This window comes from Salvia hispanica, chromosome 3 (genome assembly GCF_023119035.1).
Source record: "Salvia hispanica cultivar TCC Black 2014 chromosome 3, UniMelb_Shisp_WGS_1.0, whole genome shotgun sequence".
Taxonomy (NCBI): domain Eukaryota; kingdom Viridiplantae; phylum Streptophyta; class Magnoliopsida; order Lamiales; family Lamiaceae; genus Salvia; species Salvia hispanica.
This window is the reverse complement of record NC_062967.1, coordinates 51,645,467-51,668,386: the sequence shown is the minus strand read 5'-3', so window position 1 is coordinate 51,668,386 and position 22,920 is coordinate 51,645,467. Positions and strand designations below refer to the sequence as shown.

At 34.6% G+C, this 22,920-nt stretch overlaps 4 protein-coding genes across 5 annotated transcripts; 1 reads left to right on the top strand and 3 right to left on the bottom strand.

Moving 5' to 3' along the window:
* The first annotated feature begins 1,038 nt into the window (after nucleotides 1-1,038).
* Nucleotides 1,039-2,993, top strand: LOC125214539 (dihydroflavonol 4-reductase-like). The gene is made up of 6 exons (XM_048115611.1): nucleotides 1,039-1,180; nucleotides 1,380-1,549; nucleotides 1,627-1,821; nucleotides 1,895-2,054; nucleotides 2,128-2,320; nucleotides 2,404-2,993. Exons 1-6 carry the CDS (start codon nucleotides 1,039-1,041, stop codon nucleotides 2,696-2,698), a joined length of 1,155 nt encoding a protein of 384 aa, XP_047971568.1. The 3' UTR covers nucleotides 2,699-2,993.
* Nucleotides 2,994-3,098: 105 nt separating this feature from the next.
* On the bottom strand, nucleotides 3,099-6,636 carry LOC125214540 (gamma carbonic anhydrase 1, mitochondrial-like). The gene is made up of 6 exons (XM_048115612.1): nucleotides 6,405-6,636; nucleotides 5,486-5,629; nucleotides 4,337-4,462; nucleotides 4,096-4,247; nucleotides 3,363-3,777; nucleotides 3,099-3,269 (listed from the first exon to the last, which is right to left on the bottom strand). The coding sequence occupies exons 1-5, from the start codon at nucleotides 6,517-6,519 to the stop codon at nucleotides 3,562-3,564; spliced, it is 753 nt and encodes a 250-aa protein (XP_047971569.1). The 5' UTR covers nucleotides 6,520-6,636; the 3' UTR covers nucleotides 3,099-3,269; nucleotides 3,363-3,561.
* A 530-nt stretch (nucleotides 6,637-7,166) lies between these two features.
* On the bottom strand, nucleotides 7,167-9,740 carry LOC125208991 (soluble inorganic pyrophosphatase 4-like). 2 transcript variants are annotated; one of them, XM_048108549.1, is made up of 9 exons: nucleotides 9,660-9,740; nucleotides 9,044-9,158; nucleotides 8,821-8,849; nucleotides 8,459-8,524; nucleotides 7,954-8,061; nucleotides 7,811-7,876; nucleotides 7,609-7,729; nucleotides 7,444-7,525; nucleotides 7,167-7,360 (listed from the first exon to the last, which is right to left on the bottom strand). In XM_048108549.1, the coding sequence occupies exons 2-9, from the start codon at nucleotides 9,153-9,155 to the stop codon at nucleotides 7,318-7,320; spliced, it is 627 nt and encodes a 208-aa protein (XP_047964506.1). In that variant the 5' UTR covers nucleotides 9,156-9,158; nucleotides 9,660-9,740; the 3' UTR covers nucleotides 7,167-7,317. The 2 variants fall into 2 exon arrangements, with proteins under 2 accessions (XP_047964506.1, XP_047964505.1); XM_048108548.1 differs by lacking the exon at nucleotides 9,660-9,740 and adding an exon at nucleotides 9,539-9,613.
* Nucleotides 9,741-10,734: 994 nt separating this feature from the next.
* Nucleotides 10,735-15,626, bottom strand: LOC125214259 (protein BONZAI 3-like). Its single transcript, XM_048115197.1, has 16 exons — nucleotides 15,405-15,626; nucleotides 14,553-14,600; nucleotides 13,995-14,143; nucleotides 13,844-13,892; nucleotides 13,668-13,724; nucleotides 13,281-13,460; nucleotides 13,055-13,189; nucleotides 12,750-12,811; nucleotides 12,540-12,639; nucleotides 12,354-12,468; nucleotides 12,191-12,267; nucleotides 11,767-11,904; nucleotides 11,437-11,601; nucleotides 11,237-11,350; nucleotides 11,052-11,148; nucleotides 10,735-10,968 (listed from the first exon to the last, which is right to left on the bottom strand). Exons 1-16 carry the CDS (start codon nucleotides 15,543-15,545, stop codon nucleotides 10,862-10,864), a joined length of 1,734 nt encoding a protein of 577 aa, XP_047971154.1. The 5' UTR covers nucleotides 15,546-15,626; the 3' UTR covers nucleotides 10,735-10,861.
* Nucleotides 15,627-22,920: the final 7,294 nt, after the last annotated feature.

Genomic DNA, 22,920 nt, shown 5'->3' with positions numbered 1-22,920 from the left:
CAGCAGGTCGTGCTGAGTTTATAATTAATTAAGAATTGTTAATAAATGTGATTGAATAGGGATGGTGTACAATCATCGTGACTAATACAAATAAAAATGAATAATAAAAAGGAGTTGTGAACATGATTAATTTGGTAGATGAGGTTTCATTTGTTGACTTATTGGTGGTGTGCCATTCTCTTGAAGAGTTCATACTACCGTTTTAAAAAATGGACCACATCGATCGATTCGATGATTCACATATAAATTAAAAACCATTGAACATTTGGAATTCGATCGGCATGAACCCCAAAAATATGTTTGAGTATAGATTGCGAACAAAATTCTTAATTTAAATTAATCTAATACTAGTATCAATGATGATTTGTGTTTCATTAATCTTCAAGTTGAAAACAATAAGAGTGACAGTGATGATTATTTAATTATATTCTATCCTGCAGTATTTCAATTGTTTCAATATTTAGACTTAATCCATGAACTGTTAACTTCCTTAATTTGATCTGATATTCAAAACATTGGACCATACCATTACATGGACCAACATGTTGACTCTTTAGTCTTTATATGAGAATTTTAGGCATAATTTGAATCACAAAGAACTTAAGACATGCTCAAAAGAGGAAATCATGCGAAATGTGACAAGTTCCTAATATATTCGGTTCTCGTGAAAAGAAAATGAAAAAAAAAAAGATATTTGCTAGGTTGTAAAAAAAATAGACAAATTTGTATATGACACGAGTTTTAATATGCAATTGGTAAAATAAGAAATAGATTATAAAAAATAAGAGAGAGGGAAAAGATAGTGAAATTAGTTAAAAGAATTCCGGACTTAATCTAACTTTGGGGAGCGACCTATAATGGCAAAATTAGTCTTTAATTGTTAGATACTACTACTAAAGTTTAACCAACAAAACTAGCCAAATTGGGAGAATGAATGGTGAGTAATGTCACGTGGTTGTACAACCAACTATGTGGATTGGTTCTCAAGGACTTTTATAAGTAGTTAAAGAACATCCAATGGAAACCATATTCTAAAAAATGCCACTTGAAACCACCACGCCAACGGCCCCTAAATCCACCACGGTATGTGTGACCGGTGCGTCCGGCTTCATCGGCTCGTGGATTGTCATGAGACTCCTGGAACGTGGCTACATTGTTCGCGCAACCGTCCGTGATCCAGGTATAGCTAGTCATCACATTAAGTATATACTATGGTTGTGCTCGATTTCCTAGATAAAATAATGCGAAGATATAATCTAAGATTAAGTTGTGAGATTCTCTGATGAACCAAACACAATACATATTTAATCATGAGATATAATATTGCAAACCGAAAGGTCACTATACAGTTTTGACTGAGTAACAATATAATTGTGCAGGAAACATGAAGAAGGTAAAGCCCCTGCTAGAATTGGCAAGAGCAGATACCAATTTGACACTGTGGAAAGCAGACCTGAATATAGAAGGAAGCTATGATGAGGCAGTCCAAGGCTGTGAAGGGGTGTTTCACATGGCCACTCCCATGGATTTCGAGTCTGACGATCCCGAGGTAAGGCTGATGAAAGAAAGATTCATTTCTATGTCTATAGATTAGTATGGACATTGAAATGATGGATGGTGTAACAGAATGAAGTAATCAAGCCTACAATTGATGGGATGCTGAGCATAATGAGGTCATGTGCCAAGGCCAAAACTGTCAAGAAAGTAATACTCACAAACTCAGCTGGGACAGTGGATGTTGAAGAGCATCAGAAACCAGCCTATGATGAAACAAATTGGAGTGATCTGGAATTCATATACTCCAAGAAAATGACTGGATGGGTTGTTTTTCTTTTCCTCTCTTTTTTATCAGCTGTTGGTGGGAACTATTAAATGATTATTTTCTTTACTGCAGATGTACTTTGTGTCTAAAATCTTGGCTGAGAAAGCAGCCATGGAAGCAGCTAAAGAGAGTAACATAAACTTCATCAGCATCATACCACCAGTGGTGGTTGGACCCTTCTTCATGCCTACATTCCCACCAAGCTTACTCACAGCCCTCTCCCCTATTACAGGTGAATTTCATGTATCTGGTGCCTGTCTAGAGTGAAGTCCATTTTCAACTAATGTTTCCTCAATTTTAACTAGGGGATGAAGCTCACTACTCCATCATAAAGCAAGGACAGTTTGTCCATGTAGATGATCTATGCGAGGCTCATATATTCTTGTTCGAGCACCCTAAAGCTGAGGGAAGATACATGTGTTCCTCACATGAGGCAACTATCTACGACATAGCAAATTTGATCAGAGAAAAATGGCCTGAATACAGCATCCCGACTGAGTAAGCCTAGTCACAGATTTGGCCGACCCCTAAATTTTACGACTAACTAGAAAAGAACAGAAAAGTTATATTTTCATGGACAGGTTTGATGGCATTGACAAGAACATACCTGTGGTGAGATTCTCCTCCAAGAAACTGGAAGGAATGGGGTTCTCGTTCAAGTACACATTAGAGGAAATGTTTAGAGGAGCCATTGACAGCTGCAGAGAGAAGGGATTGCTGCCGTTTTCCACTCAGACCCACAGCAATAGAGAAAACAAAGAATCCACTTTGGATTCCCAGAAAAAGCATACTACCATTGACAATCAAGAAAATGATTTGCATTCTGTAACTAAGGAAAAACAGATGGAAGCGGGTGAGAACGGAAAATGTGAATGAATTTAGCATGTGCACAACATTCTGAAGATTTGTTGGTCTACTGTTTCCAAATAAGTTTGCTGTTGTTCTGTTGAATCTCACTCACATTCCCAACACCATTCTACAAGAGTTAAATAAGTCTATCTTGCAGTGTGATAATGTTATCTTTTAGGCCACTTGAGCTTTCAATATCAGTGAGTACCAAATGTCAAGATGGTGTTAGTTCCAGTGTAATATCAACTCCAATTAGAAAATCACAGCAATTATGTAATTCAATTAATGCCACTTTTAAGATAGACCAGCTCTTTTTGTGATATATGAAGATTTAAGAGTTGAGAGAAATGAATAGACCAGAAGTGGGCACAAGTTTGATGCATATTTGTGCTAAGAAAATGCTACCACAGTGCCAAATTTTTCAAGATTTCAACAAAAAACAACAGAACTATGCCTCCCATTATTGGTGAAAGAATACAGTAATTTCATAGCTTACTCTTGCTAAGTATGAATTTCCTTGTAGCTCAATATCAAATTCGTAGACATGACAACTCAGCTTCCTGAAGCCTTCCCCGAGATATATCAAAAGAAAGGGTATCTAATAAAGTCAGAAACAGATAATCATGAAAGGAACAAGTAATATCTAAGTGTTTCATCAATGGAAGATGAAGAGGGCGTGCATAAGAATTACTTTCTACCAGGATTGATCCTTTGAAATTTCAGCCTGGCCCCAGAATTTATTGGAAGCGATTGCAAACCTCAGGCGTCTTTTTGAAATCCATAGGAAACAGAAAAAGGAAAAAAAAAAAAAAAAAAACAAAGCTGGTACATGTTCCATATTAGGAAACTCTTAAGTCTTAAGATTCATTGTGCTGAAGTTATGGTGACACCTAACCAACAACACCCGATTTTAAGTCATATTCTCCATCCTGCCCAGTGAATTTCTTCTGAAGAACCTTCTCAAGCTCTGACTTGTCAAAGTCCTTGGCATTTTCAGCAGCATGAGCTTCCGCTAGGTTTGCATAATTGGTAGCAGACTGAGATATGAAAGCGATTTCATCATCTTTGAGATTCCTCAGGAATTTGGCTGGATTCCCTCCCCATATCTGGTATTGAAAAATCACAAATTCAGAAAAGACCCTTCAATTGCCACCTTATAAAGGCCTCTTTCTCTTAGTTTATTGGTCCATATTGTATTGTTAGATGAACTGAATCCCTAATTAGATATTTAAGTCACTGATTTGAAGCCAACATGAAAAGATGTTGAAGGTCGGAATGAGGATGGTTAAGTAGCTATTTAGATATGTCAAGAATCTTAAGATGGGTTCCAGAATGATAGCGCTTCACACAGCTAGTGGCACTTCTATGCATATAAAACTTCACAACGCAAGATAATAGACAACTCATCAATGTGTCTTACTAACCTCTCCAGAGGGTATTCTTGTATTCTGTCTGACAAGAGCTCCAGCAGCAACCATTGCATGTTTCTCAACAACCACCCCGTCAAGCAATGTTGCACCCATACCAATAAATGCTTCATCCTCTACAGTACAGCTGTGCAAGACAGCACTATGCCCTATAGAGTCCAATGTGAAAATTAATACTCGGGATCAAGAAATTCCGAGCAGGAAATATTATCTGAGAATGTCATCTGATGATACTAACCAACAGTGACATTGTCACCAATATGGACGGGTAAGACTTTCCCAGCAATATTGGATTTAGCTACGTGAATAAGAGAGTTATCCTGTATGTTGGTTCCAGCTCCTATACTAACGCTGTTCACATCACCTGCACAGACACCATTTCAACTTGAAAAAAATACTACTATCACACAAGAAAACCATGCCTAAAGACTAGGATTGAGCCAGTAGTGATGACATAAACAACCAAAACACATATAAGAAGCTTGCTGAAATCAAATGAAATGTCAAAGAAACTTTAATTGTTTACTTTTAATTTTGGACAATGTCAATCCATCTCCATGAACAGAATATTACTAAAAAAGAGGTGATGCAAACCTCGAAAATCAAAATGGTACAAAAGGATAACTAAGACCATCATTATAAAAAACTACATTTGAAAAGGAACCATAAGCAATTCAGATACATCATAATGAAATATAGAGCAATGGTCCATCAGATGGATTGTATAGAGACCTTCATCTCACAATGATGGTTATAGTTGGGTCTGGAATAGCTCAGGTATCAGTGCATACACATTACACCAATAGCTAAGACATCAATAAAAAACAGTGTCTAATGAGACTATGAAAGACAGCATGGATGACTCTGCATGAAGAACACTCTACAGTAAATGCAAAATATGCTACTCCATCCGTCCCACCATAAGCAATGTGATTCTTTTTTGCACTCGTTTTAAAAAAATTATATAAAATAGTTAGAGTAGAGAAAATGTAAAGTAAGAGAGAATAATGTAGAGAAGAGTCTTATCTACATTATTCGCTCTCTTACTTTACATTATCTCTACTTTTAACTATTTTATAGCATTATTTTTCCAAAATGAGTGCAAAAATGAAGTGGCTCGCTTATGATGGGATGGAGGTAGATTTTACATACATGACTAAATCATGCACACTCTACAGTAAATGTAAAATATGCTACTTTACATGACTAAATACTGGTTAAATTCTCTTGTTATAAGTTAAGCTACTTAGAAGAGTTTAGTTGCAGACCAAAAGACATTTTCTAGAGCACAAAATTAATAGTATTAATTTATATATCGGGATATAAATCAAATTCAAGTATAACATAGCAAGAAAAGAAACTATATTTAATTCAGCGAAGATCATACCTCTGACAACACATCCATACCAAATGGAGGAGCTTGGTCCAACATAAACCTCTCCAGTCAGTGACGCATTAGGGGCCACAAAGGCATTCTTAGCAACCGAGGGGGCTTTGTCAAATAAGTTCATGAGTGTTCTATGCCTTGACACTGGAAATAAATTGTTGTGTCAAATATATCCGAAGAATGTACAAATAAGATATACTCCACAAAACAAAAAGAACAGACACAAATGTTATAAATCTCCATCCAATTATCCATACATGTGTACAGAGAAAACAATATACATTGTGGATTTTATGATAAAATTGCCATGACATTCCCTCCATTGAGACACAAAAGAAATTGAAAAAGAAACTATAGTTGTGGTTCCACCATCCATGCCACACCTGCGTCAACATCCTTTCCATCCATCTCCTCCAAAAGGTCAGCACATTTCAATAAGTAAGAGAAAAAGTGGCTGGTCTGTTAGAATTCAGTATCAGATGAAATAATACTGATTCAACACCACCAAATGGTTGGCAAGATGGGGAGCTAAAGATACAAGAAATATACACAGAGTAAATGCCCATTAAACTAGCAATTACAAAGATAAGGTATGGCTAAGTCCCTCCTCCAAAACCCCATCTTATAAATTAAACCTGGAAATGGGAAGAGAAAGAAAGGGGGAATAGAAATGTCGCACTCCATTCCATCATTTAGACCCAATCTTTCCCTAGATCACATGTTTCTCTCACACAGCTCAATCGTAACCTCACGAAAACATACAGCGCAGCGCCCAGCTCGATTCACAAATTAAAAACCGAGTCTTCAAAACCCCGACCTCAAATTACAGCGTAAACTAGATAAAATAAAGAAATGCAGGTACCAGAGAGCTAAAAAAAGATCTAGTAGGTAAAGCAAAAAAGGGAGATTGCATGATTACATTGTTCTTGGAAAAGGTAGTTTCCCTGGAGGCGGGAGCCGAGGCGATCGAGGGCTTGGCCGGTTTCCCTAATCCAGAATCCGACGGTGTAGAAAGCTCTTCCCATAGTGCCCATCCTCTTGTTGATTTCTTCACGGAATTGGGTGTTTGCGGTCTAGGGTTGTGAGATTGGGGCGAATTGCAGAGAAGAAATGAAGTTTGATTACACTGAATAAATGAAAATGGCCCAGTGAGTTCAGCTGAGTGCACTTCCGAGTTTACTCATTCCTATTCTTATTGTTCTTTTAATTTGTTTAATTAGAATATATTTTCTTTACATTCTTAAAACTCGTGATTAGTCAAAGTGCAACTCTTAATCGGGGACTAGGGAAGTATTTTGGTTGAAACAAATTAAAAAGAGAAATAAGTCAACTCATTGACCGAGGGAGTACTTACTAGTAACATAATTTCAGAATTTTAGTGTTCTTTCCAGTTAAATCTTCTTCCTCGAGCAGTAGTTATGCAGTTCCATTTTATTTTTATATATAATGAAAATTCGAAAAATAGAGAAGAATCTTCTTAAATATGTAATAATATTTATGGAACTCACTTTCTATTATATTTTTCAAAATCCGTATTCAGTCAATATGTAATAAAATTTATGGAACAGAGGGAGTAACTGAATTGACAAATTAAATAGAATTTGAGGTTCTTTATTCATGCTTTGACTATATAGTTGGATACATTATACAGACGTGAAACAAAAAGTGGAGTGCAGCATTATTGTTAGAGAAAGTGTAGCTGTTGACTTTATTTAGAAAAGGGATGGAATACAAATAGTTTTCTCCTTGCATGAAGCATAATTAAGTTCAACAATTAGATTACATGATACTATAATCATATAAAATTAAAAGAGTTGGGCGATTTAAGCCAATCACTGCCTCAAGTTCTCCACGATGTAGGAGGCATAAAGATCCCTGAAACACACACTTAATTAAGTTAACATTCTTTATTTTTCGAGATGATTCATTCCACAATTTAATAAAGTACTATTACTCACATTGAGTATTTGATAGCATCAATTGCTGTTTCAGCAGGGAGGAAGTCTTCCACTGCAACTGACTTGTTCTCATTCTTTTTATCTGTTTCAATACCAGCTCAAGGAAACAAATCCTAATTAACTTGTTTCACCACTTACTACTTTCGGGAAAAGGATAAAGGATACAGTCCTCGAAGAAGCGCCGTATTTCAGCTAGACGGTGAGGGGGGAGCTCGTTGATGTCCTGATAATGCCGGAACTCAGGGTCGTCCGCACATACTGCAATGATTTTGTCGTCCCTCTCGCCCTGTGGGATGATTCTTCAGACATGAGGAGTTTGCTGAACCTTCCGCTACTTAAAGAGAGAGCAACTCTTAACTCTTCTTACCTGATCTATCATAGGCATCAATCCAATGGCACGAGCACGGAGGTAAGTACCAGGAAGAACAGGCTCCTGTGCAGGCAGGAAAGAAACAAGTATCACAACTAGCTTGCACATTCACAATAGCAAAGAATAAAGTTCGAACGAACCTGCATCAGCACCAAAACATCGATGGGGTCGTTGTCTTCACAAAGGGTTCGTGGGACAAAGCCATAGTTGTGTGGATATACAACGGATGAGTAAAGAACTCTATCGACCTGTCAAAATTCATGAGTTGTTTCCTAAGTTCAGCAAAGGGCAAAACTTGACTGTGTTCAAGAAGCAACGGGAGTGGACGTAGTGCATTTCCTACTTCTGTTTGATGATGTTTTCGATAAAAATATAAAGTAAGAGTCGTTTAAAGGAATGTATAAATCAATACCAGATGAAGAGAGCTTTAATGAGCAAATTGAAACCAGAAGGAAACTAGCAGCAGATTATGATTAAGTACAAAATTATCATTAACTATAATTCTGGAGATGTAAATCGAACAACACAATTAAAAAGTGAAGAGTTTTTCACATTCGAGAAACACATGAAAAGCCATGAATACATGGATCACTACCTATGGTATCTTAACAAGCTATAAATTAGGAAATGGAAGGAAATTCTCACTTTGATAAGGCCACTGGTTTTGTCAAGCTCATATTTTACTTTGCTACCTTTTCCAATTTCAATCACCTGCCAAGTTGTTCTAATTGATTAGATATTCAACTTAATCAAAGTAGAACTAACATAAAAAGCCTTCAATAAGTTATGAACAAAATATAACCAATGGAAAACTATAGTAGGTGACTGGGATAATGAGTGAAAATAAAAAAGAGTGAGCTATCTTATTCTGAAAATATTTTTTCAGAATGGGAAAAGAGTGAAGAAGCATAACAACAGAATTTGGTGCATTTCCTAAAAGGAAGTCTCTTTTTCGGGGCAGTCACGAAATACAAGAGGTGTATATGCAATTAGAAGAAACCACTCACACAATTGAATACTGCTGGTGCTCCTGGCCCTGCATATACATCAAACCAAGTATCAAAAACACATGAAATTAACAGTGGAGAGGACGGGAAAAGTATAGAACAAGAAGCATTGAATATGCTTTCTTAAACAGCATAAGCATCATCCGTTTTTTCAAAAATGATACTGAGACTAGCTCTATGAAAACGAACGACAATAACTGATGAAGCTTATGAAATCTCAAACCAATTTCCAAATCATGCCAAGGATGAGCAGCAACTGATCTCCTTGACATAGAGGAAAGAATCCTCTCATTGAGAGCAACGCGACGAGCCCCCGGACCACTCTTGTCAGCCATATTCTACAAAAACAAAACTCAGCTATTTTCATTCCCTTCCTCTCATGATCATAATTGTGTTTAATTTGAACTTCTTAGTAATCCTAGTATTACTTGAAACAGCTACTTGTATTTATTATCACCCTCAAATCAATATCAAGAAAACAAAGCCTCAAACTTCAATTCCCACAACCCAATTTGAGAACAGACTATCAAGTAATAAGAGGCCAGCAACGAAGAATTGAAGGAAAATAAACCAAAAAAAAAAAAAAAAAATCAAGTTCAAGCAAACACAGATTGTCACCTCAGAATAGTTCTAAGAAGATAAAAATCACATCTTTAACATTAGAAAACCTCACAACTCAAAGGCCAAATCAAACAAAGACAATGGAAGCTCTGCATACCCATGAAAGCAATTTCACTAAGCAGGCAGCCCACTTGCTCAAAAGCAAGAGCAAGCGCATAATGCTTTTCAAGAATTATACTAATCTACTTCAAAACAAACAAAGAAAAACAAGGACTTACAGTTTGAGAATGTGGCAAGCTAACAAGATTTCCCAACTGGTGTTAATGCACTGAGTTTGCGGGGGTATTATTACATAGGCAACAGAAGGAAAGGTAACTGGGGGCCACGTGGCACTATTTCAAGAAATATACAATGCAGGTTTATCTGAGCCGTAGATGTTAGATTCCCATAAGATCCCACGGCCAATATTTTATGAAAATATTATCTCGAGAAAAGGTTTTAATGTGGTTTTCAAAGAAAATAATCCAATCGTGTTGCCCACCGGCCACCAGAATATTCCTGATTTTGAGGTTTATCATCCAATTTTATTTATTCTATCTTGATTTTTAAAATTTTTATTTTCTCCATCCCGAAAAAAAAGGATATTTTTCATTTTGGATGGTCTCATAAAAATATCATTTTCTATTTTGAATAATTTCTCTGTCTCTAATAAGATAGTCTCATTCCATGAAAAATAGTCTTATTTTGTCATTTTTAGATATCCACAGAAAATAATTCAATTTCTAAAAATAGAAAGTTTCTATTTCATGGAGTATTTTACTCACCTTTTCTCCTCTCATACTTTATCCATTTTTTTCTAATCTCTCTTATACTTTATTTACTTTTTCTTCATATCTCTATTACTTTATCTATTTTTTCTTTTTCTCTCTAACTTATTTTAAAATTCTAATTAAAACTTGTGCGGTTCACAAATAAAAATATTTAAAATTCTAATTAAAACTTATGCCGTTCACAAATAAAAATATTTTTTTTTCAACGAAGAGAGTACTATAATTATATTTTCTTTCTATCTCCTTTATTTTACCAATCCTCGTGCTGTCTTAAATGTCCATTTTTTATCGGATGGATTTGAGTATTAGAGTATAGAAGGAGTATTTAATTTTCATTTACTTTTCCCTCTTTTGACGACATCACGTTAGGTGAATATGGGGTATGATTGGGATAAAATGCCTCAAGCTTTCTGAAAACAAAAAGTATTAGCACTATCTAGAATGAAGGGTGTAAAGGAAAAGTGTGAAGCATCTACCATTAGCAAGATTCCTTATTCCTTTCTCATGCAACTTGATCGTCTTGAGATAATATCACTCTTTGAAAATATAAATGAAAATATAGTTACTCCATATTAACTACAGCAACTCCATTTCAACAATAAAATTGTGAAGTGCAAAGTGATGTAGACTAGCTTGGTTTCGAATTTGATCTAAAACTGAGGAACATTGAGGGGCTTGAAATCTCTACAACGCATGTAACTCAGAAACTGTGACGGCAGTTCTTCGAGAAGAGACTGAACCACGGATATTTGCCCCGCTGCACGAAACCAACCACGGGTTAACAAAATCGACTCCATACGTTTCCATGTTACATCTTTCTAGAATTTAACACACACTCACCATGCACTTCGCGCATTGGAACGAACTGAACAATGTCACGCGTTGCCACCCTTCCGCTAGTGCTCTCTAATCGCCGTCCGTTGTCAGCATCAAGAATCTTAAGCAAGAAATTTGGAAATTTTAAGCATCCTTAATAATACTACAAGAAACCCCCATTAATTGTAAGGATGAGTTTCGAAACATACTTCCATATTCTTGAAATCTGCGTCTCCAACTCCAACGATGAGGATAGAGAGGGGCAAGTCAGATGCCTTCACCACGGAATTTATGGTTTCGTTAAGGTCAGATACCACGCCGTCCTACACATTTTGAAGCCTTATTACCAAGAAGAATATAACAAGCACAATTTGGCAAGTGGACATTAGGGTTTTTCTCAGTTGCTTACTGTTATAATCAAGAGAATGTAATACTTGGCTTGATTACAAGAAAGAGAGTGACCAGCGATATCTGCAGCCTTGTCTATAACTCGGCCAAATAGCGTAGGTCCAGAGAGACTGACGTTGTGTAGAGCGGCCGAGTAAGCAGCCATAATACCTTCGACACCTTCTACCTGGAGCGATTAAATAAGACAACGGAACATTCAACACTTTGCAGATGTTCAGAATGGTATATGTGTTTCTCTGCAGTAGATATACAATACCTTTGCATTCAAAGGGCAGATCAGAACTAATAAGGAGAATCTCTGATCAATCAACTAAATAGACACTGAATTTACCTCAAAATCAGTTGGACTTCCATTTAAGTTAAAACAGTGAGATACGGATCCATTGGGTGTTATCCCACCAAATCCCCAAGCAGGAAAGCGTCTGTCTGAATCATAGAACTGTATCACCTCCCCGACCTCCATTATAGCCTGCAATGTGTTTTTAGCACAATCATTCAGATATTCACACAGAGTATTTATTTAAACAAGCAAATACAGATACAAAGACACATGTATATGCATACTTATATATAGATCTTCTCTGTGCATACGGCCTAATGAAGTTAATGGAGTTTACAATCGAGAATTCTAGGTGAAGAACTATTTCTCATGGTCGGATAACTGCTATACGAATTAGTTAGCTAAGATTTCTTTAGATTCTTGAAAATCACCCATCATCATAGTCTATAAAATTGCCATAGTTATTCAGTGTTACCTGCTGGTAGGCATTGAGGCGACCTGAATGATCAATGTAATGCAGAGATCCCGGAGTTGTGGGATTTCCATTCGAAGCTGAAGATACATACACGCATTATTCAGGTTGCATTATGAACCATGGGAACGAGTGGAGTTTTGTAATGGGGAATCAAGTTGTGTACCAGTGAAGTCAACAGCAACCATAAAATTGAGTTCATATCCACTGGAGATGTAGTCAATAAAGCTATACAGTTGTTTCTCGACAAATCCATCGACAAAAATTTGACTTTTCATAATCTGGATGAGCATATGTTAGAACTGAGAACAAGTTGCAACAGCAGATAAAGAAATTTGGGGAGATTGAATACCTTCTCATGGTGCCTGAATGCAGAAGGTGGTGAGATGAGATTAGCACAAGCTCTACTTTGGTGAAGGGCTTCAATTTCTGCAACGGATTTCTGCACTTTTCTGTTGACAGAGGAGAATGTTGATGTACATTATCATAATGGAGTACAAAAGTGCAGGAAAGGGCGGGAAATGCAATACACAAATGGCGAGAAGAATGGAGATATATGTACCCGATCAGTACATGATTTCCATTGGTGTTGAAATCAAAACACTCAATAAGCAAGGGGTTCTCCTGCAGAATACAATACATAGAGCGAATCAGAATAAAAGTCGAGGAGTCGGATAGGAATCGACACCTTATGGAGTTGTAAACTTTTTGATTCTTGGTTTTGATAAATAGAATGAAAGTAAAAGGTTGAAATATTGCATATGCTTATGGAGAGATGACTATAGAGATCGAAACATATACACAATGGAATACACAGGTATAGGACATTTTCCTCTCCCCATAAATGCACTTGCAAGTAATAGCTACCTTGCTCATAAATTGTTGCATGGTTAGGCACAGAGGTTTCCATGTTGGATTCAAGTTGTTGTTCACGACTTCAGTCTTACAAATAGGAATATAACCTCCGTTCTCAGAAGCTCTAGAGATTCTTAAGAAAGGATCCTGCAAATCAATTTATAAGAAAAATGAGTGAAACCAGACACTTGAAATGGTAGTTGACCATCTCAACAACTGTGGATCTGAAGATACTTACACTTGTGGAGAATGTGTCTTTGTTTTCTAGCGCTGAACAACGGAATCTAAGCTCTATGGCATTCCTTGAAGCAACAGTTTCATCTGCACGCACAGTTAATGTCCCCTTATTTCCCGAACCTCTAATTCCGTTGGTATTACGCAGATTCAAGGTCAAACTCCGGTCACGTTTAGTAATAATCTACAGTGAAAATTTGACACTATCAGAATTATGCCTCAAATTACTCCAAAATGGACGGTTATAAGGCAGAATATGCGTGCGAAATGTGGATTAGACTTGCCTAGAAATGTGCAGAAACTCTAGAACTGAAAAAGGCACATAGAGGTGCCACATACACAATTGAACAACATAATCCAACAACACAGTGAAGAAAGGAAAAGAACTCACCTCAGAGACAGCACAAGTAGTTTCACCAAGGAAATCTTGGTCTTGCAACTTCAGTGTCTGAAAAATTAACAAAAAAAATTAACTTAATTATTTGGAAATTCCTAACTATTTTGGACATTAAGTGACTTGGTATGATCATAAGTCCAGCAAAATGACAAGCCGAAAATACATCATACCGTCACAGGTAAATTGTGATATTTAGAATCGACATCATACACGCGAAATCTGGAAAAGGTGATATCAGGTCAATACAACTAGTTTAGGTTTGCACAAAAAAGGCGAGAAACATATCCCAAAGGAAACGATTCCAACACAAGATTCACTTACGTTAGCATTTGAACAGTTTCAAACTGATACGCAATATTTATCTTCTGAATCCAACTCGGTTCTAGACTGTTCAATATTACTTCAGTGCGGCCAATCTCTTCAAGCTTCCCGTCCCTTCTCTTCATGTAAACCACTGCCATAGGATCACTCTGAAATAAAGAAAAATATATGTACCTTAAATTATTTATAAACAACTACAGTACAAATAATATGGTCAGTGAACAGTAAATCAAGACTTGCTAGAACAGAATGGACAAAGGAATGAATCCATGCATGCAGCATGCCAATTCTATACTTTAAAAAAAAGGGAAAAGGATATAAGCTATTTGTCCACAAAAAATAAAGACAAAAACATTGACCTAGACAAAATACAAGTCAACAGCAAGTAAATGACAATGCTTTTTAAAAAAGAGGAAAACGGGGAAAAGAAATAAGCTATATGGCCCACAAAAATAAAGACAGAAACATTGGCCAAGGCACAGAATAATTAGACACCTTTTACAACAGAAAAAAAACAAGATAAAACGTCCCAAGATCCTACTTAAGCTCTTCTTTTACCTTGGATGTAAAATCGAGATCGAGAAGCTTTGAAGCCGATAGAGACAGCTGCAAATAGAATAAACAAAATGTTACAACGAGAGATAAAACTAAGTCTTATCACTTTCCACTATGAACAGTTGAACACCATTGTTGATTAATGAAGGGATCTCTTTGTTAATGTTTGTCTTCAAAAATGTGAACAGAGGAAACCAGCTTAAGTAGTAATAAGAGTCAACTCTCAAAAGCATCTGAGTCCGCTTATTTGAAGGTAAACTATTTTTCTGAAATTTGATTCGATAAACATCGTCAACCTGTGTGTAATTTGTGAAACAGGACTCTATCAATATGTAAATTCGAAGAATGAAGACTGGCGCATAGTTTATTCCATGAACCAAAAAGATATATCCATTGTGTTCTTAGGTGGTGTATTTTGAAAAATGGAGGCTCTTCAACAGTAAAGATACAACGTTCATGCAAAATACTACAGTAGCTTTTGAAGTCAACCTATTATATATTGACTTGTTCGGTCATCTACCGCCATTTCCACCAAACTCAAACACGTTTCTGAGTATTTGTCTCGCCAAAACGTAATTTTACTTCAATCATTTAACCAAACTCAAATTTTACACCATTTTTGGGTATATGTATAACAAAAATTTTGCATTATCTACAACACATTTTGGTAATTTTACTTCAATCATTTCACCAATCTCAAATTTTACACCATTTTTTAATATACATAAATCGCAGTATGATGGGAGAAGTTTTATATACCAAAATTGAGATTTGGTATATGGTTAGAGAACAACTTAGGGCATGGAATTAAATATTGTACATGCGTTGATGAACAGTGTATCGAAGATTCCCTACCTCAATTTGAGTGCTAAGACTGTGTTGTCCTCTAGCCCTGAAGAAGTGGTCGACGGCGTCGTTTGGGCCAGAAGCGGCGGCGGTAGTGGCTCCACCAACCGCCTGCTTACCGCCGTTAACATCAGAGAAGCATTGCCCCATGATTTAGAGTCGACAAAATGTAGTATGCAATTGTGTAGCCAAATCCGAAAACCTTACTCTATAGCCATCCGATCATCGAGGGTTTTATATACTCAAATTTACGCGCTATCCTAATTTTGGATTGAATTTTAATTAGGTAGGGCTTGAGCAATTCACAAGGAATTGAATTATGTATAGTAGTAATTAATTTCCAAACCTTAGAATTCTTCGCCATTCAGTTTCGACCAAATTTAACTTGGAAGTTTCACGTGAATTGTAGTCGTTGAATACGTACGAAGGTGCCATACATAGTATTTATTTAATACGGAATATATTCTTGCATTATAATAATACGTGTGAATAACATTTACTCCATATATACCTTCACTATAGGAGCCCTTCCAACCGCCTTCTGGGAAGGCGGTCAGGAAGGCTCCTATTGCAACGGTTGAGCCCTCCTGAGGAGAGAGAAAAGCGCCGATATCAAGATTGTGGCCGAGCCGGGATGGCGGTGGGACGGCGCCTATTGTGCACCGACCGCTGAGCGCTCCCAATATTTTTTAAAAAAAGTTAATAAATTTTACATTTCTATTCTATATATACAATTCATTACAACTTTTTTTTAATATTTAATAAATATTAATAATTAAAATAAATTAAATTGGAGGACTATTGGCTTAGTGATGTGAGCCATGCAGCGGAAGATATTTTTGGGAGGACTCTCACGTCACTGTGAATGGTCTTAATTGATGCAATGATATCTGCGATTTTAAACAATATAATTATAATAACTAAAATTTGATAAATCTGTATTCTCAAATTCACACAAATCACAAATCCGAATTCAAATTTAGTTTCAAATTCTACTAATCAAATTATACTAATATATGGAGTATTTGATTAGATTTTATTAATCTGAACTGGTTTATAAAAGCATGTTATATCATTGAAATTTGAAGGAACGTAAATTAAATTGGATTATGAAAATAAAAAACTCGCTAAGCATAATGTATTATGTGTGTATATAGCTTCTTGCTTTTCTTCCCATTCCTCCATTATCTTCTTCCTCAATAGTAGTAGTACAATTCAATAACCCTGGCTGGATGCCTGGATCAGTTATAAATTCTAAGATTATCTTGCTCAGGGTTATGGTTATAAATTTTTAATTTAAATTTTTTTACTTTCTAAAAGTTATAGAGAGAGGAGAGAGAGAATATGAGGTAAAGTGATTGAAAAGGTGAAATGAAAAATATTATTTCCAGTACTCAAATTATAAGAAAATATCATATCTAATTACAGGGAGATAGAGAAAATATTACTATATTCAGTATCTAGATATGAAAGTTCAAAAATGTCATCCATGCCTTAGGGCATTTTTTGTTCAAAATTGTGATGAATAGTGAAAAAGTATCATTAATATGATTACACCTTAATTAAGAGACTACCCATTTTTAAAGTCCGAGGACAACGCGTAGTATAGGGACCATTTGCACAGTTCACTCAAATTCTTTTTGTTGGAAATAATACCCCCTCTGTCCCATTAAAAATGACAATTTCCTTTTTTGTTCGTCCTATAAAAATATCTCATTTTCATTTATGGAAAGTTCTCCCAAACTCATTACTCATATAATGTGAATCCCATTATCCACTAAAACTATTTTAACTATTATTCTTCTCATTTCTTTTACTTTATTAATTATATATTAATTCATATGTCATGCAAAGTATATTAGTTCATTTGGTTTGACACGGTTTTAATGCATAATTGGAAAAGTAAGAGAGAATAGAAAAAAAAAGTTTTTAAAATATTGTTAGTGGACAATAAATCTCTTCATTAAAAAGAAAGGAGTTGCCAAAATTAGAAAGTTCATATTTTCATGGACGGACAAAACATAGAAATAGTTCACATTTTTAAGGATCAGGGAAGTATCTTTTATATATTTTTATTAGATAGAGCATACAACTTTAGTCAATATTTTAAGTTTTTAACGCAAATCAAATGTAATTTCATAGTAATAAACACTCCATGGATAAAGTTTCCCCTACGTTATAAAGTGACGTCATATAACATGATGTATGAATGATCAGTCGTCAAAGTCATAATAGTTGCCATGAATTTTTATAAATAAAAGACTAAAGACTAAAAACCAAATTAATCACTTACGGTTGCCTTTAAAAAATTTAGTTCTATATATTAACTTTGTTATTTTTGAGTTTCAAACATTATGCTTTTATTTAAAGTTAATAACTCCATAAAACTTAAAGGTAAAATGTATTATGACTAAATTTATAATTTAATTATAAATCTAAATAATCTGATTAATCTAATTAATATTAATCTGATTAAATTAGTGATAATTAATAAGGTTGATTAGATTAAGAAATTAAGTCACTAATTTGGTTAAATTATGTTTGACTGATGAGTTTTTAATGGAATTATTAACTTTGGATAAAACATATTGTTTGGAACCAAAAGGTAATAGACTTAATGTATAGGACTAAAAAAAATTTAATACCAAATATAAAAGATCAATTTTTGGACTTTTGTCTAAATAAAATTTCTTCTTTCTATCAACCTTTTGAAATAATATAAATTATAACAGTTTCAGTTCCATGCCCATTGTAACGTAATTTTTAAATTTTTGTTTATTTATCTGTAAAAGATTATTCCATTCGTATATGAGATAGTATCACAAATGAAAATAATTACTCCCTTCGTCTGGTATTAGGATTTTTATTTAACTTTAATATGAGTTTTAAGAAATATATTAAGGAAAGTGAATGGAAAAAATAGTGAAATATGAAATTTATTTTTATATATTAGTTTTATAATAAAATGTGAGTAAAATGAGTTAATGAAATAGTGCGACGCAGTAAATGTATTGTGGAAGCATGCTGGGGCACATATATCAAACGAGGTCAAACGTGCTCGTGCCGCTTACAGTCAAATCATGCGAAGCATGTGCACGATTCGTGCACTTCGTGCACATGAGGCACATTGTGCAAAATTGAATTTAATCTATTAAATGAAATTCCTTTAAGCTAATGTTAAAATTATACAATGACTCGTACTTTGGCATGTGAATTTAAAAAAAAAAAAAAACTATACTTAGAAAAACGACTTGGTGTATTTATTGGGATGCGGGTCTTTCATTTTATAACGTCATTTTATCATATTTTGGTTTCATTTTATTTTTTAATTCTAAGGCAAATCATGCAATAACATATCATACTAATTAACATTTGTTGTTTGTTAACAAAAAGAATTACTTTTGTAAATAATTATGCTAAGTGGAAAATATATTTTTGTACTCGCATGCTTTAAAAGAGAAAAGAGTTGTAAATAATAAGGATTTAAATCATGCTCGTTCTGGAGATTGCAAATTACAGAACAAATAAATGAATAATATTATATTCATTCATAAAAGAATGATCTTATTTGTCTATTTTTATCATCAACTAAAATTTAATCTCTCTTATCTATTTAGTATTTACGATAAGTTTTTCTATTTAGTAGCTAGGTCCAATCTTCCATCAACCATATTCTTTTATTTCTATTTCTCTTTTATTTAACTATGTTTAAACTGTGAAACTTATACTCTCTCTATATCTCATAAGAATATGCATTTTTTTCATTTTTAATCCGTTCCACAATAATATGCATTTTTGAATTTTGAAAATTCCTTTATTTCTAATGTGGTAAGTGGCGGAGCCAAAAATTTCATCATGGGGGGTCCAAATTTAAACTTAAAAAAAATTACATAAATTAAATTATAAGGTTCAAAATATAAAAATTAAATGCAATCACATCATAACATTTGTCTTCTATTCTTCATCTTTTGAAATCGCTGCATGATAAATTCATTGGTAACTTTAACAAACACATCCTTTTCTATATAAGGAACTAAGCAATCATTCAACTAATGAAGAATCAACGGAAGAAAGTTTCTTGAAATAACGATCCATATACCTACAAAAATAGTCAACAATGATTAAGTTTGCAAAATATAAATCATACACAAAAAATGATAAAGTTCATCTTATTCTTCACAACTAAAAGAATAAAGAGTAAACAAAATATACAATATGCTCAAATCTATAATGTTAGTTGTCACAAATCAAATAATGCAAAACTATTAATGCATACACATCAAATTAAGAATAGGGGTTAAAGAATTCCAACACAGAACCGCCGTAGCATTGAATTACATAAGCTATCTTCTTTCTCCCCATTTGAATTTTATGTGTACCAATTTAGAGCTTGAATATGATTATTTAGGTCTCAATTTACATAACTATTGCAGTCAATAAAAAAAAACAACATATATAGAAAAATCAATTGAATTATATTTGTGTTTTAAAATATACCTAGTTTTAGATAATCAGATTTCAGATAACGTTGCAGAAGGAGTAGAACTGTGGCAGAAGGAGAAAACTAATTAAGAGAAACGATTTATGGTGTATAATTTTGCTGAACTATCTTTAATATTAGATATATATTATAAATTATAATTAATGTGAAATTACTAAAATACCCCTGTGATTTTTAAAAATTAGTGGGGGGACCATGGGCCCCCCTGGCCCCACCCTCCCTCCGCCCCTGAATGTGGTGAAACCCGTTATCCACTAATAATATTTTAATTCATTTTTCTTATTCTATTTCTTACTTTTCCAATTATTATTAAAACTCATGTTCAACTAAAAGTATGTACTTTTGTGGGAGGATGAAGTATTGTCTACAAGACTACTGTCTATGATTAAATGTCTCATATTTGACTGGTGTGAGTTTTAAAAAATTGTTAAATATAGGAGTATTAAGAATAGTTGGATAGAAAAGTTAGTAGAACGTGAGTCTTACTTTTATATTACTCCCTCCGTCCCGTTCAAGATGACACGTTTTCCTTTTTAGTTTGTCCCAACTAAGATGACATATTTCCTTTTTTGGTAACTTTCTCTCTCCAATTAATACACTCAACCACTTTTTCTCACTCCTATTAAAATATTCATCTTTCTTTATCTCTCTACTTTAATACTCACATACACCTTCTCTCTCCAATTAAACACTTTAACCAATAACTCTTAAAATCCCGTGCCGGCTAAGCAATGTGTCATCTTAGCCGGGACGGAGGGAGTATTAGTTTTATAAAAAAATTTAATTATTTTATAAAGAATAGTTGGTGAACTGATAGAAAAGGAAAAATGATAGATGGAGGGAGAATAATTTTTTTTATGGAGGGGTATAGTACATAACAAAGACCAAAAAGGTTGACGAATATTTATCATTCGGAATGACTTTGCTGCCAGAATCAGACCATGACGTACTAACTCATGACATTTATGATGAATGATGTTATCTTAGACTTTTTTTATTCTTCATATTTAATTCAATCAACACAAGATCAGCAGAAAATTATAAGGAAGAAACTTAGCTACCATTGCTCCTACAAACCATAACAACCACCATTGTTGGTAAAACAAAATTCAAGTGGAAGAACTATGCAACTTCTGAAGAAATTCATCCTTTCAAAATTATATACTCTATCCGTCCCACAAAAGATGTCACATTTTCCTTTTTAGTTTGTCCCACAAAAGATGTCACATTTCCATTTTTGGAAAAAGTTCTCCCTCACATGAATATAAAAATAATATTTTATTTCTTCATTTAACACACAAAATAAAACCTCCTAAAATTCTATGTCGTCCCACAAGTGTGACATCTTTTGTGAGACGGAGGGAGTACCAATTAATATATCAATCAGAATTGATCTAAATGCCATGTATGTTCATGAAGCTTGAGGAGACGGTGTAGATGCGATAGTCGGGAGCCACTCCAATAGGGCCTTATTGACAAGCTCTGGAACCTCGTCGTGTGGGCAGTGACCTGCCTGCAAGTTTACGAGGGAAGTACCTGGATAGAACTCTTTGATACGAAGAGCCTTTGCAGGGCCCACCCAAGGATCTAAGTCCCCCATACCAAGAGCAACGGTTCAGCACGCTATCAAGTGTATACTTTCTTTGGTTGGTCATGAATTGCATCATTAGTCTGCAGATATTAAGAAACTTAAGGGGGTGTTCGGTTGGCAAGACTAAATCTCATGATTAAATATATATATCATGTTTGGTTCATAAGATTAATCCCCTCAACTTAATCCTAGATGGATAATCTCATGATTATTAGTTATGACAACCGAATGTCACCTTAGAAAATTAATTAAACTCCTATCACGGATGGGACTTGCTTTACTTGTTCAACTTCGTACCTGTAGTATACGTCGCCAGCGTTTTGATCATCTGCCGGCCTTGTTATTGAATTGATTAGATAGTCATCGACGTTTGCAAAGTTGACATACACCTGAGATAATTTTCATTTTCCTTTCCTTTTTTTTACGTCATTAGGTTAGGTGAATATGGGGTAGGATTAAATAAAGGGAAATTGGTCTCTAAAAGTCTAAAATCATAAACTTTGGCCAAATTTTTTATACTTTCCACGAACTTTTAAATTGATCTATAATTCACAAACTTTACATTTTCTTTGTTATTTCCCATGGCAACCCAAATAAGATATCTTCGGCAAAAATCTTATTATACGTGGACAACCGTGAAATGTTTATAATATTTTAGATTACATTTTAAGTTCGTGACAAGTAGGATAAAAAGCTACGTAAAAAATTACGTTGATAGTAGTAACAAGTAGGACAAAAAAATGCACGGAAGTTGGTTGGATATGGTGATGATTAACCTACCATGGAAAATAACAAACAAAATGTAAAATTTGTGATATTTTAGATTAATATTAAAGTTTGTGAAAAATACTAAAGTTTAACCAAAGTTCATGGTTTTAGGACCAATATCCCTTAAATAAAATGCCTCATAACATTATGAAAACAAAAAAACAGTAGTAGCACTGTCAAGAATGAAGGGTGTAAAGGAAAAGTGTGAAGCATCTACCATTAACAAGATTCCTTTAATCCTTTCTCATGCAACTTGATTGTCTTGAGATAATATCACTCTTTGACAATATAAATGAAAATATAGTTACTCCATATTAACAACAGCAATTCCATTTCAACAATAAAAATCAAAACAAATTGTGAAGTGCAAAGTAATGTAGACTAGCTTAGTTTCGAATTTGATCTAAAACGGAGGAACATTGAGGGGCTTGAAATCTCTACAACGCATGTAACTCAGAAACTGCGACGGCAGTTCTTCGAGAAGAGACTGAACCACGGATATTTGACCGGCTGCACGAAACCAACACGGGTTAACAAAATCTGACTCCGTTACATTTTCATGTTACATCTTTCTAGAATTTAACATACACTCACCATGCACTTCGCGCATTGGAACGAACTGAACAATGTCGCGCGTTGCCACCCTTCCGCTAGTGCTCTCTAAT

Bases quoted from the DNA above. Each gene is read 5' to 3' on its own strand.
- LOC125214539 (XM_048115611.1), top strand. From the start codon at position 1,039: ATGCCACTTGAAACCACCACGCCAACGGCCCCTAAATCCACCACGGTA. The intron at 1,550-1,626 runs GTAAGGCTGATG...ATGGTGTAACAG, and splicing joins TCGAGTCTGACGATCCCGAG to AATGAAGTAATCAAGCCTAC. The intron at 2,055-2,127 runs GTGAATTTCATG...AATTTTAACTAG, and splicing joins AGCCCTCTCCCCTATTACAG to GGGATGAAGCTCACTACTCC.
- LOC125208991 (XM_048108548.1), bottom strand. From the start codon at position 9,598: ATGCGCTTGCTCTTGCTTTTGAGCAAGTGGGCTGCCTGCTTAGTGAAA. The intron at 8,062-8,458 runs GTGAGAATTTCC...GAATTTTGACAG, and splicing joins AAACCAGTGGCCTTATCAAA to GTCGATAGAGTTCTTTACTC. The intron at 7,730-7,810 runs GTAAGAAGAGTT...ATCATCCCACAG, and splicing joins TGATGCCTATGATAGATCAG to GGCGAGAGGGACGACAAAAT.
- LOC125214540 (XM_048115612.1), bottom strand. From the start codon at position 6,519: ATGGGCACTATGGGAAGAGCTTTCTACACCGTCGGATTCTGGATTAGG. The intron at 4,463-5,485 runs GTATGATCTTCG...GTGTCTGTGCAG, and splicing joins GTATGGATGTGTTGTCAGAG to GTGATGTGAACAGCGTTAGT. The intron at 4,248-4,336 runs GTTAGTATCATC...TGGACTCTATAG, and splicing joins TGGTGACAATGTCACTGTTG to GGCATAGTGCTGTCTTGCAC.
- LOC125214259 (XM_048115197.1), bottom strand. From the start codon at position 15,545: ATGGGGCAATGCTTCTCTGATGTTAACGGCGGTAAGCAGGCGGTTGGT. The intron at 12,812-13,054 runs GTAGCTATTACT...TGTATTCTGCAG, and splicing joins TGCAACAATTTATGAGCAAG to GAGAACCCCTTGCTTATTGA. The intron at 11,905-12,190 runs GTAACACTGAAT...AACACATTGCAG, and splicing joins GCCTCAATGCCTACCAGCAG to GCTATAATGGAGGTCGGGGA.